At 39.4% G+C, this 13,801-nt stretch overlaps 1 protein-coding gene and 1 non-coding gene across 2 annotated transcripts in view; one reads left to right on the forward strand and one right to left on the reverse strand.

Annotated features, from left to right (window-relative positions):
* IGF2BP3 (insulin like growth factor 2 mRNA binding protein 3) overlaps positions 1–13,801 on the reverse strand; it is a 123,274-nt gene that overhangs the window by 71,969 nt on the left and 37,504 nt on the right. The window contains exon 3 of the mRNA XM_011361662.2: positions 13,590–13,638. Coding sequence (XP_011359964.1) covers positions 13,590–13,638 — 49 coding nt within the window. The remainder of the gene's footprint in view (positions 1–13,589; positions 13,639–13,801) is intronic.
* Positions 8,682–8,787, forward strand: LOC111740871. Its single transcript, XR_002780796.1, has one exon. It is a non-coding gene; the product is annotated as a U6 spliceosomal RNA (small nuclear RNA).

Genomic DNA, 13,801 nt, shown 5'->3' on the forward strand with positions numbered 1-13,801 from the left:
AGATGATACAGTCACGGCCCCCAAAGTTTAGAGTCCGGGGTGGGGAACAGACATAAGACAGAAGGCAATTAAAATATAAAATGCTAAGTAGTAGTACAGTGCTAAGTACAAGAGATATACAGAAGAGATACCTAATCCAGGTACGGCAGAAAAATATATAAGAAAGGCTTTGTGGAAGAAATGACTTCTAAATTGAGAGCTAACTAATTAATTAATAGGAATTAAGAAAAACAGAAAAGAGCAAATGGATTCTTGGCAGAGAAATATGTATGGCAAAAGCCCCAAAATTACAAGAATGATGGGGTTGAGGAAGTAAAGCACATAATAGAGGATGAGAATTTCAGCCAAAGAATGAATCCCTGGAAGTTTATTAATTCATAAATACCCTATGGGGCAAGGCCCTTGCGCCACATGCTGGTTCTTACAATGACCTAGAAAGGACCCTATTGTTAACCTTTTCACGGATGGGAAAGAGGCTCTGTATGTTTGAGTCACCTTTGCTAAGCCTTAAGTCTGATGTTGAACTGCAGTTATCTTTTCTCTCACATCTCTCAAGGCACCAGGTATTAACTGGCCTTAACCAACACACACCTCCTTTTTCCTTCTTATCTGATAGAAATGCCACATCCTCTATGCCAAATGACAGGCTGTATCCTGCAGAGACATCTCCAGGTTCGTAAGAACTTAATCTTCATGTGTTCCTCCGTGATGACCGTGCCTACTCTTCGGGACTGTGGTTCCACCATTTATTTGACATTTGAATGCTGACCACACTGTGGTTCTACTACAGTAGTCTGAGTAATAGTACCAAATGCTAGGTCTTCCTCCTAATCTCTGAAATCTATGGATGTGACCTCAGAAGGCAAAAGAGACTTTGCAGATGTGATTAAGGATCTTGAGATGGAGAGATTATCCTCAATGATCCAAATGGGCCTGACATAATTACAAGGGTCTTTATAGAAAGGGGCACCAGAGGAGTCAATTCAGAGAAAGGCCATGTGGCAACAGAAGCAGAGACTAGAGTGATGCACTCTGAGGATGGGGAAAGAGGCCACAAGCCAAGGAAGGCAGGCAGCCTCTAGACGCTGGAAAAGGCAAAGCAACGGTTCCAGAAGGAGCCGGCCCTGCCAACACCTTGACCTTCACCCAGTGAGGTTGATTTCGGACTCTTCACTTCCAGAACTATAAGAGAATAAATTTCTGTTTCATGCCACTGAATTTGTAGTAATTTCTTACATCAGCAATAGGAAATGAATATATCTATGTTTACATTAGCAGGTAAAACAAATTTCCTGTGCCATCAGTCACCCCTGAAGTGCCTTAAAATAGTGCAGAAAAACATTAGGGGATATACATAAAACAAGAACAGAATGTTGACGGTCTTTAAAGCTGAGAACATGGGGGTTCATTATACTATTTTCTCTATGTGGACACATTTGAAAACTTCCAAAATAGAGAACTGAAAAGGTCACTTTTAAATTCCTAATGAGGTGCCACACTTCTACACTTTCCCTAAAGTCTTTGTGACCTCAGGTTGTTGTAATAAATACCACAGAATGAGTCTCTTAAAAAGAAATGTATCCCTCACAGTTCTAGAGACTAGAAGTCCAAGATTAGGGTGCCGGCAGGGTTGGGGTCCGTGTGAGGGCCCTCTTCCTGGCTTACAGTCACCTTCTTATTGTGCCCTATACAGCAAAGAGAAACCATCTCAGTTTCTCTATTAATTCCTATTAATTCTCTTCTAAGGGCACTAACCCCGTTCACAGAGCTCTACTCACGTGACCTAATTACCTTGCAAAGACCCTCACCTCCAAATACCACCACACTGGGGATTAAGGCTTCAACATATGGATTTTGGGGAGACATAAACATTCAGTCCATAACACCCACTAAGGCCAGATGAGTCCATTTTTTCATTGACATTAAAATGAATTATTATTTCATTTAACACTAAGTCAGGTTATTGGCTAGTAGTTATGCACACGTGGTATAAAAAGTACGTGTCTCGAAACATGTTCTCAGTGTGCATAAGAGGCACGTGGGAGCTGAGCAACTGAAGAAACACTCATATTTCCCATATCCCATTTCCCCAGGATGGAGGATCACGGAATAAAATGGTGGAAAAACTTCCCCACTCAAAATATTCCATACTACCTTTTTTTTTTTTTTGCTGACCACATATAGGTGAACCCGTCTAAGTAAGATGAACGGTTCCACCATAACTCAGCGCTGAGCTATACATGAGCGGTTGGTTTTGGCCTCAGAGAGCCCAGCGGACTTTGTCCTGCTCCTTCGGGGAACACATTTTAAGAGCCACAGTGCTGTCGACAGAGCTTCCTCGCAGCACAGCGCCGCCTCTGCCACGCGGATAATCACAACTAAAGGAGCCCTTCTGACTAGGCTGATCCCACCTCGCAAAGCAAGGTAGGTAATAGAATCCTGTCCTTCAACCATCTTGTGTTTTTCATATACATCAAAAGCTTTAGGAAATACCTAAAGGCCCAAGCACTGCCTTTTCACTTCAGCACAACTCCCAAAGCTACCTCGTGACTCTGTGCCTGGGTCCATCCCAAAAGTACTTACACAAACACACACCAAAGCCAACCATATACAAAGGAAGGACAACACTGGATCAGGCGCTGAGATGCTATCAAAACTCAGACTATTAACCTGTGTTTGAAGGGAAGATCCCTATGAAAGCCAGGTACTTGTTCCGCTGACCTAGAGGAACCCAAAGGGAAGAAAAAGAGGAGCGGTCACATTTGAGTCACTGTGACAAAACCATCGAACTTCTCCTCCAGCAGGACTAGCATTCTCTCCACAGATCCACAGCAGAAGCAGGTACAGGCCCCCTGCTAAGTATCACCATCAGGATCACCAACATGAAATGCGGGACACATTTCATGATCCAGGACCCTCCCAGCCTTGTTATAGGAATTATCTTCAATCACTAAGAGTCTCATAGTATGAAAAATGTCACTGGAAGACTTCTGAAATTAAGGTTATAAAAGTCGCTGCTTCCCTGTGGGTTTGCGTGGTGAAGGTGCATGGATTTCAAGCAGACAAAGCTAAAGAGGAATCAAAACCAATTTGAGTTATGCCTGTTAAAACTACATTGCAAATTTCTATCATGGAATAAAAACGCATCTCCCATAGTGAAGGCAGTTAGGTCCATTTCCATTATGAAATAATACTTTTATAAATGGTAAAATTTATGAATAACAAAGGAGGTGTTGGGAATAAAACATTTGAGCCTTTGGCTAGAGAGAGTAGAACTGAAATCTTCTAAGAGGATGAATTTTCAGAAACATACATTCATTCCGGGTGACTTTGGGGACAGAAAAAGATAAAGAGACCACACAGTGGCAAGAAGTGGATAGTAAGCATTTAGAAATTTTTACAGCAGATTGACAGGAATTTTATGTCTGCTGACTCTAATAATAAAAATCAGGGCTTGTCTTTTTGACTGACTTTAAAATTTCAGGTTTCTAATAATTTTTGTTATTTTATACAAAGTCAGGGATTGGACATTTTTTAAAAACTGGACCTTCCACACAGCTGGGGAAGGAATGAACTAGAACAGTAATTCTCAATGGAGAAAACTTCGTTGCTTAGGGAGTGGTTTTAGAAATCTGTGGGTCTTTCGGTGTGGAAGAATGGGGCTTCTCTAACACTTGACAGGCAGAAACCAGAAAAGTCATACATCCTGAAGTGTTCAGGGCAGTCTTACACAATGAGAGAGACACCCCATGTCCTGCACAGTTCTCGAAAGCCTTTGACATTCACCTATACATAAAGCTCATTTATCTGAGCCTATAACCTAACATAGTATTTATTGTTTAGTTTTAATTTAATTGTTTAGTTTGGAATATATACTCTATCTTCCAAAACTGCCATGACCATGTAAATCAAGATACTGTTGTATTTCGGTCTACTTATCACCACTATAAAACAACAGGACTCTGAGTCACCCATATGGAATATCTGTAATATTAGCATCTATATTGGTTCACTGAAGGTCATTCTACATATGGTACAAGCACTTGATTATTTCACTATGTCTTAAGTTCTGGTCATGCCCAAGTATTTATGTGTTGAAATATTATTTTGTATAAACTTGTTTCTCCTTTCTGGTATTACTAGAACATTATACTGAATTTTAAAGTATATGGATAAGTGGGTTACATTTTCTGTGAATTTCATTTCAGGATTATAATTGAAACATTAGGAAATATTTGTTTAAAAGAGGGTGTAGGTCTGAGGGTTAAAAATGCAAGTTATTTTAAATATCTAAGAGCTCATTACAGGTAAAACATAGGAAGAAATTATATCTTAATAAGAATATGGATGAAATTGATGTTCAAAATCATAAACAGACTTGTGGGGGATGTTAGAGGTTATTCTTATTTTTACACATGAGGTAACAGAACTACATACAGCAGTGGCTAAGGGGCTTTTAGGTCAGGTTACCTGTTTTAAATGCCACAGGGCCAATGCTAGCTGCAAGACCTCGGTACATTTCTCCATCCCTCAGTTACCTTCCACCTCCCTCCCCAAAGTGGGGAGAGCACTATTTCCTTCCTCTGTCTAGGGTTGGCTGGAAGAATCAAATGACATCCATCTAAAGAGTTTTGCATCCTGCCCTGCTCATGCTTAGGGCTCCCCACACATATGCTATTAAGTTGATCAAAACTTAAAGGCAGAATAGTAAAGAAAAGAGGGAAATGAGAACTAGGAATGTGATAGTAAGCACGAAAATAAGAAAAAACCAACAAGTCAAATATAGGCCCTGCTTTTTATTAGAAAACATCTGAAATAAGGATTCATTACCATCGACCTAAGCTAATTAAACAATTTCAATCTTTTTTATATATGCTTGTCTATGGAGGAGTGGTGACACAAAACATTAGACCAAGAATGAATCTAGCAAGATGAACACAGAGATCTCTATCTGGCTTATGGTCATGCTCTGAAAAGCACCACATGACATTCTCAGTACAGCCAATGCTTACTGAACACTTCCTTTTGTCTACCACACAAGAACCAATTGATAACTAAGGAATCCTGAAAAGATGTCCATGCATGTATACTACACATCTAGGAAAGACCACAGAAAATTATAGCCTTTCTCATCCCCACATGGGAAGAAACTCTAAACAGTAACATTATGTTTTGGATAAGACAAAGTAGGCCATTCAGCGATGCAAAAACACAAAGAGGGAAAATGCTCTGAATACTGAGGCAGCCCTGCTTTCTGGTTGATGCTAAAATTAGAAATAGGATTAAGGGTGCCCTGCCATTCATTCCCAATTGGTTTACTATTCCAAACCTCTGCCTAGGGACGTCTCCCCCTTTCTCCATGTTAACCCCGACTATTTTGTTCATTAACATCAGAAGTAGGAAGCCAAGAGGAAAAGAGCAACAAGTGTAGATTTTTAGACACTTAAATTTGAAATGATCTCTTTAGCATTCCATACACATGGCTAGTGCTGAATCACAGAGCGTGCCTGGAGAAGGCGTGGAGGCTCTGTGCCCGTCTCCTACACATCTCTTCCATTTGGCTGTTCCCGAGTTGTATCCTTTTGTCGTACGGTGGTTAAAAGAAGGAAAGCAAAGCTCTTTTCTGAGTTCTGTGAGGCTGTCTAGTGAACGATGGTCTTCGGCCAGGTAGCAATGTGATGGACCTGGCACCTGAAAGGCAGTTTTGTGAAATGGAACTCTTAAGCTGTGGAGTCTGACACTAAACCCAACGGTTAGTGTCAGAAATGAATTTATATGACACCTAGTTGGTGCTGGCGAGTAGAAGTGGTATTGGAAAAGACACCGTGTATTTGGTGTCAGAAATACTGTGAGTAAAAATGACACAGATCCTCTCTCTCAATGTTCAGCAAACCTCTTGCTTCACACTGAGAGCAGAGAAAACAGCAAAGGTTTTGAAGGCTTCTGTGAGTTTAGAACATAAAGATCTACTGATCCCATGTAGAAAAAAGATGTGGTTTTTAAATAGGCTTTTTAAAAGGTACTAGTTGTTTGGCCATGGAACATTAAAGTTTGGATAAATATTACCTTATTTCCCACCCTCAAGTAGTTAACTTTTTTCCTCTCAATCTTTTTTCATGGGATCATACTTATTCCTAATTGGCAGTCTGAACTTTGAAGCAGTATAGGTATCATGTAAAAAGCTTTGCCTGCAACACAAATGAGAGATTTATTTACCAATTATTCCTTCTTGGGTGTGCCAATGACTGCAAGTAAATACTACTGAAACCAAAGACTCTCTTTTTTACAACCATAAACAATCTGTTTGTGGTTGTTGGTAGTTTAACATAATTCAAACAGAAAAAATCAGTTGTTTTCATTTGAAGAGTTACAAGGCTCATTTGCAGATTATGAAATTAAAAAAGCAAGTTAACATCTTGGCACTAACACAGAATCTTAAAATAAGTGCCCAGACACTTCTAAAGATGGTTTTAAAGCTTGAGAACACAAAGCAGGAGCCCTCTGTGGTCACCCTTCATAGGATAGTTATGCCTACATGTTATTTTCTCCACTTACACATGGTAAAGATGCTTAAAACGTTTGACTTATGACTGAATGCTCTGCAAGGTGATGGCCATGGGTACAAGAACGAACATCAAAGGAAGTAGGGTGGTGGGGGACGGCTAAGGACACCTAGTTTCCTGTGGCCAGAGGGCAAATGGGAGAAGGAAAATCAAGAATGACCTCATGGCCAAGCCCGTGTGACCTAAGCAATATTAAAATTCACAGAGAAAATAAAGCAATGATTTGAGAGGGAAAGAAATTCGGTTTTAGACACTTTAAGTTCAATGGATATTCAAACGAATGTTTGCTTTCAAGCAGGCAGCAAAAAATAAAATAAAATAAAAATTTTTAAAAGAGTAGAAACAAGTGGAATTTCCAAGAGAGAAAAAACAAAGTAACAGAAATGTTCACATCAGGAATAACGCAGAAGAGCAGCCGTAATGGAAACCCTCAGGGCGTGGAACACAGGGCATAAATGTTACCAAGAAAATGAACAACCAAGGATGCGCCAATGGATCTGGTCCCGAGAGGAGCACGGTCACACTGGGGTCTCTAAACACTGGGCTCCTTGGAGAAAGGGCTAATTCCAGCCTTGGATCAGAAAACGTACAAGATAAACCTGGTCCTTCTTGAACCAAAAATCAAGGAAGTTATCAACCACTGAGGTGGCATCAAAAGAACCCTGGCACTGTCTTGAAGAAGCTCCACATGGCTCTCGGGTTAGAATAATTTAAGTATCGGTATGAATGATTCCAGTAATTTTGAAACCCAAATATCTTTAACTAATGACCTCATAATCATACACACAAAAACTCACTGGTTAAAAAAAAAAAAAATCACTGGTCATCCTTGTAGGATGCTAAGGCACCCATATTTATAAAGTAGGAAATAAATGGAAAGAATCAAGCATTTGTCCTGTCTCAAACTTTTCCTCAGAGTGATCAAATAACTGATGAGGACAAGTTCCTCTTCATAAATACATTCCAACTAGCAAATGAAGACATTGTAGAATTAGAATATTAACATCCTGCAAACACACAGTAATGAATCTAAGCAATGATCAATGGCATTTCCTATCACAGAGACAGACATTATATTATGGACCTCCTGATAGAAGAACACATAACCACCTATTACTTTGTCTTTCCAAATGGAAAGTGAACTTGGGTATAATCCAAGTCCCACAAGGGTCTGAGGAACATGTTGAGGGATCACACATGAATGTAGTTCAGCAAACTAAGAACAAACCAACTTCAACAAATATGATGCAAAAAAAAGCAGGGGTTGGGGGGAACCTACTGTTAAATGTCTTTAAAAAAGATCTTGTTTGGATCCTGACTCAAACAATCATTTTTTTAAATTGAGATAATCAATGAAATATGAAAGATTAGATTTGATATTTGAGACTTACTATTAATTTAACATGTGAATGTTTAAAACAGACCATTATGGGTTGAACTGTGTTCCCAAAAAAAGTCATGTGATGAAGTTTTAACTCCCAGTACCTTAGACTGTGACCATACTTGGAGAGAGGGTCTCTACAGAGATAATCGAGTTAAAGCGAAGTCATTCAGGTGGGCCCTACCTAATCCAATATAATAACTGTTGTCCTTACGAAAAGGAGACATTCAGACAGACACACATACAGAATGCCACCTGAAGATTGGAGTTACATTGCCACATGCCAAGGAACTATCAGAAGAGAGAGGCCTTGAACATATCCCGCCCTCACAGACCCTCAGAAGGAACTAAATGTGTCAACACCTTGTTATCAGAATTCAAGCTTCCAGAACTGTGAGATTAAGTTTGTTGTTTAAGCCACCTGCTTTGTGCTATTTTCTTAAAGAGGCCTTAGCAAACTAATACATAGACATTATCTCCTAGAAACAAATATTGAAGTATTTACTAAATGAAGTGATGTCTAGGATTTGCTTCAAAATAACCTGGAAAAGGGTGAAGAGGATAGAGTTATACACAAAAGACTGCTTGACCATATATTAATAGTGGTTGATACTGTCATTATATCGGTTTCTCTAGTTTTCTGTATGTTTGACATTTTCATAATAAAAGCACACGGAGGCCTTTCAGGTGACCATCTCAGAAGAACCACGGAAGCATCAGGCAAAAGGTAAGGCACCATGCTCACCTCAGCAGCACATATACTAAAATCGGAACAATACAGAGAAGATAGCATGGTTCCTGTGCAAGGATGACACACAAATTCGTGAAGCATTCCTATTTTTAATATAGTGGACAATTTGGTGATGGACAGAGGGGAGGTCGGGGGGCTGGGAGAATAGAGTGAAGGATTAAAGAAGTACAAATTAGTAGTTGATAGTTGGTCACAGGAATGTGGAGCACAATACAGGGAATGTAGTTAGCATTAATATGATGGCGAGGTGGAGGGCCAGGGGAGGGAGGGAGCAATTGGGGGGATCATTTTATGAACTATACAGATGTCTAAGCAACGTACTGTATACTTGAAACTAATTTGAATAAATTTTTTTTAAAAAGTTCAGGCATCATAATGCAAGTGCATTATAGACATGTGGAGGTGGCAGCTTGGGAGCAGCAATAAATGCCTCATCTTCCGCTCACATCCAGGTGATCGGGAAACTCCGGGATTCCCCTACACATCTTTGCCAGGTCATTTCTAATGCAGCAAAGTCTGACCCATGCCAGGGCAACGATGCACAAAGAACTCTATTGACCACAGTTCTCTAAACGGAAGAGTTTACCAAGAACTTCCCCCAAATAATCTGTCCAAGCCCATTCATCACTCATAACCGCATATTTCCTCCAGACCTGGGGAGGATCCAGTTTCTATTGGGTTCACTGTCAAACATTCAGTTGAAAGCTGATAAATGATTATATTACAAGAAGTAGAAACGTGCCTTCTGGGGGAGGTTTTCTGTTTGAGTAATCTGATTAAGGGCAGAAACTCTACCCTTCCCAGGTGTGACCCTGGGCAAGTTACTTCACTTCTCTGTACCTCAGCTGCCTCATCTGTAAGGTGGGGACATGGGACTGTTATGAAGATAAAATTGGTTAATCCAGCACCCAGCACGTATGTGCTCCCTAGGTGTTGGCTGTTTAGGGGCCAGTGCTCAGAATCAGGCCATCATGAAGGAAGATCACCCCAAACTGCCTATCGCGTTCCTTCAAAATTAGTTGGTGGAGACCAACTACCTCTAGCAACTGTTCATACTCCAATTCACTGATGTCACAGTGATTTTCAAAGAGGCCCACAAAACCTCCCCAGGGGGTTCCCCGGGGGCCAAAGAGGGAGCCAGCAGGCAAGGTGTGCCATCTTTGTTTAGCTCTGCCTTTATCCATATTCACACACCAGGCTTCTGCTGTACCATCTCCTTTAAAACGTTTGAAAAGCACCCTACAGTTATTTACAACTCTAAGATGTCTGCTGCAGAAGGCAACCTTTAAAGGGGTTATTCCTAATAGTCAACATCAATGCCTCTGGTGACCTCTTGCTCAGTTCATGGTCTCTGCCAGCACCACTGTTACTATGAACGTCTTTCTGAGACAAAGTACCTCAAACTGTGAGCATTACATTGTCAATTACACTTAAATGCTTTGGTCTCAGTCAGTTTCTAGCATTAATTCTCAAATTCATCATGGACCGAATAACATCTGACCAGAGTGCCGAACAGGAACCACCACGTAGAAAATGAAAGCCAGCTCCTTCCCTTAAAGACATCAACATCTACCAGGGACTTCACCTAACGGCCCTTCACTCCACTGCCCTTGTCTAAATCTCTTCCCTTGGAAGTCATTTCACCTTCCATCCTCCAAGACAGTCTTCCAATTCTCAGCACACATCCGCCCAAGTGTTACTATGAGGGTTCTCTCTGAGCCGTTTTACATTAACTGTGCTATTGTTTTGTTTTCCCCCTAGACTAGATCACATGGCATCACTACTTTCTTGCTTACTTCCTTCTTTCTTTCTAAATAAAAACTCCTTTGGTTTCTCTTCTGCCAGAGCCTAGCTTAATAATACTGCTGTTTCTACTTCCTCATAGAGCAGCCAGGTCTCCTGTCATCGATCTTTCTTAAAATAGTCACAGTAGATTTGGAAAGAAAATAACAAGATTTCATTGAGATTTTACCAGCTTTAAGAAAATTTCTGACCTCTACAACTCATCCCCATTAAGCATTCTTTTAAGCAAAATGTGGATCATGTAATTTCTCCATTATAAGTTCTTGCCTCAGCTCACAAGAAAATATCCATTTTCTGAGGTTTCCACTTATTAGAGTATATCTTTCATTACGGTCTGAAATGTGGGCATCTTTCTAAAGCTTTGGCCTCTACCAGTGTGGACGTGACTGACCTGACTATAACTGACAGGGAAGTTCTGCTGCTTCTCCCTACTACTTCTTACCATTAATGCGACATCACCAGACTACAAAGGAATACAGAAAGCCAAGGGTTTTCTAATATTCCCTATACCCTAGAACTCAACTTTCTCCAAACTGGTTACTAGGAGCTGGGTTCAAAACTAAGAAGCCAAGCGCAAAATAAAGTGTTTTGTTAAGGCAATTCTTTGGCCCTACGAAAGAAGAGTCTTTTAAGATTTCCTGTAAGATTCACTTACTTCCAAAAATTGCTTCAAGTTCATACAGAAGCACCAAAAAGACCCTTAAATCGTTAAGGTAGTAACTCTTTCGTGGGGGGGCGGGGGGGCGGAATGATGCTGCAATTTCCAACCTGTAGCTTTAGTCTTTCATTTTTAATTTACTGGTTACTTGCTTTCCATGTCAAGAACCTGCATGTCAGAAGCCTGGATGCAATCTGAGGATGCTTCAGTTGCGAAGACCCTCCACCCTTTATTGCCCTTTGTTTAGCTCAGGAGACAGCTTCTGCTTCCTTTCCTGAATCATAGCAGACTACGCACAAGGCAGAAACGGATCTTACAATGCGGAAACCTCTCCACAGCATCGTTTGTTCTGTGGAATGTCCCATATTCCGGACTTTGCTAGCTGTTCCCTGGTGGCATCATTTAAGTTGTGCCGCTAGCTTCTATATTTCTTGTAAACTCAAAATTAGATTGAAAGTGAATCCAGTCAAACCTCTATTTTTCAGACAACAATATTTCACCTGTGTCTATTTCCTATTACATCAAACCAGAAGACACGGAATGTCTAGTCACTCCACTTTCAGTGGTTCTAAGATTAATTAGTAGATCCAAAGTCTAATCCCTCCAATATAAAGGGAGTCCAGATTTGTAAGTACAAAATTATCACCGTCTAAGATAAGGCTTTGGCACTAGACAGCCAGCACACTGAATACAAATAAAATGTTATGCAAAGTGATTCATCTCAAAAAGGAAGTAACAGATGGCATTCATTCAAGTCTTCAAGGAAAGGAAACATCACAACAGCTCATCCTACTCCTGACAAGCCCTCAATAAATTTTGTTGTTGATCAATATTCTAAACAATCATGTAAAAAATTTTTAAGTAGTCAGAAGTCAAGAGTTTCAAAGTCTAGTTCCAAACTTCTTGTAATTTAGTATGTGTTTTTTACTTAATTATTTGAATCCTGTATGACCATATTTGCCTATTTGAAAATGGAGATAATGTCACCAACTTCATTTTACCTCAAAGGTCTATGGGGAGGGTAAAATGAAATAAAAGTTATGTATGGCAAAAAAAAGATTTATCCTCATAAATGAGGTTAAATTTTACCAAGAATGAAGAAGAATACATAAACTAAAAACTTGAAAAACCACTAAAAATACACTAAACTGCTTAAAGCCACTGCAATCTAGATTTGAAGAAATAGTATGAATGAATTAAAAGGAAACTGCCACTTGCCTATAGCTGATATGCTACTAGTCTATTAATTCACTTAAAATTGACTACTACCATTTGATTATTTCGTTGAAAGCTACATTACACTAAATATAGTTCCCAAACAGAAATCATATCTCACATGGCCCAAGAGGATCAAATCAGTAAATTTAATACCATAATACTTGACTTGTGGACCCATCCTCCAAGCCAGTGAATTCCCCAAACGAATCTTAATCTAAAACAGGAAAATGCATTGAGTTTAATATTATAAAAGTCAGTTTCCATGTAAAAAAAATATATACTTTTTATACATTACACAACTTGAAAAACAGTCAGCATTTACCAAAGAATCAACTCCTCCTGCAAAGATTGAACTCAATAATATTGTTCTGAAAATAAATGCTGTGTAAAATATTCTGAGCATAAACGATTTGTTACCCACTGGGACCTCAGAGAAACAGAGTTCAAACCAACTTCCCTCAACTCACCACCAAAGAAACCTTTTAACCATATTTTGCATTTGGATGAAGGTTCTGGTTTAGTGACTCATCAAATGTCATTTTACACCCAAAGCTAGTTACTTGTGATTTTTTTTATACTAAAAATACGTAAGAGCTGAGAAGTTTTCCCTGCACCACTGTCTCAGGTAGGTTTTAAGAACTTTCAGGTTCCATCATCTGGAAGAGCCAACAGACAGTTTCTCTCTTCAACCACTGGGGTCCTCAAATTCTCGATTATGACATCATTATCATGCTTTGGATATTGCTGACCCAGGCTAATCGAGTGTACTAAATACTTTGTATTTGTACAGTCACTATAGAGCCACCATCTGAGCAAAAAAAAAAAGCAGAGTAACATTTTAAAATAAAGTATAAGTAGCAGGTATCTGTCTCTTTAAAATTTCGCCAAGGAGAGAACTTCATGTTTAGATACAACTGGCAAACTCGTCAGAAAGATTTTAAATAAACAAGCTCTTGTTGGGGTGGGACTGAATGAGGAAGATTACCCAGTTTACCCAAAAACCTATGTTAATTTTTTTTTTTTAAAGTAACTCGAAGAGCAATTTTTAAAAGATAATAGTGTGCCCTCACGAAGAAAAGCCCACAGCAAGACAGAGACCATGAGAGAATGTTGAGTTCTAGCACAAGAGCTGGAGGAAAGGAGAAAAACCTTTCGAACAACTAACAACAATAGGCTTAGTACTGAAATCTTAATTTTAAATATAGAAATTCTTACCTCCCACTGTAAGTGAGGCGGGATATTTCGTATCTGAAGTTTCCGAATCCTGCAGAAGAATTAAAATGTTTTTAAAAGAAAACAAGCACATAAAGGCAAAGACATTAATAGTCAACATGGATGTTTAGAAACTACTTAAAATATTGATTTTATATTAACTACAAAACCAATATATATAGTAAGAAAATGCAGCCCGAGAAAGCAAAAGTAGA

This window comes from Pteropus vampyrus, unplaced genomic scaffold (genome assembly GCF_000151845.1).
Source record: "Pteropus vampyrus isolate Shadow unplaced genomic scaffold, Pvam_2.0 Scaffold69, whole genome shotgun sequence".
Taxonomy (NCBI): domain Eukaryota; kingdom Metazoa; phylum Chordata; class Mammalia; order Chiroptera; family Pteropodidae; genus Pteropus; species Pteropus vampyrus.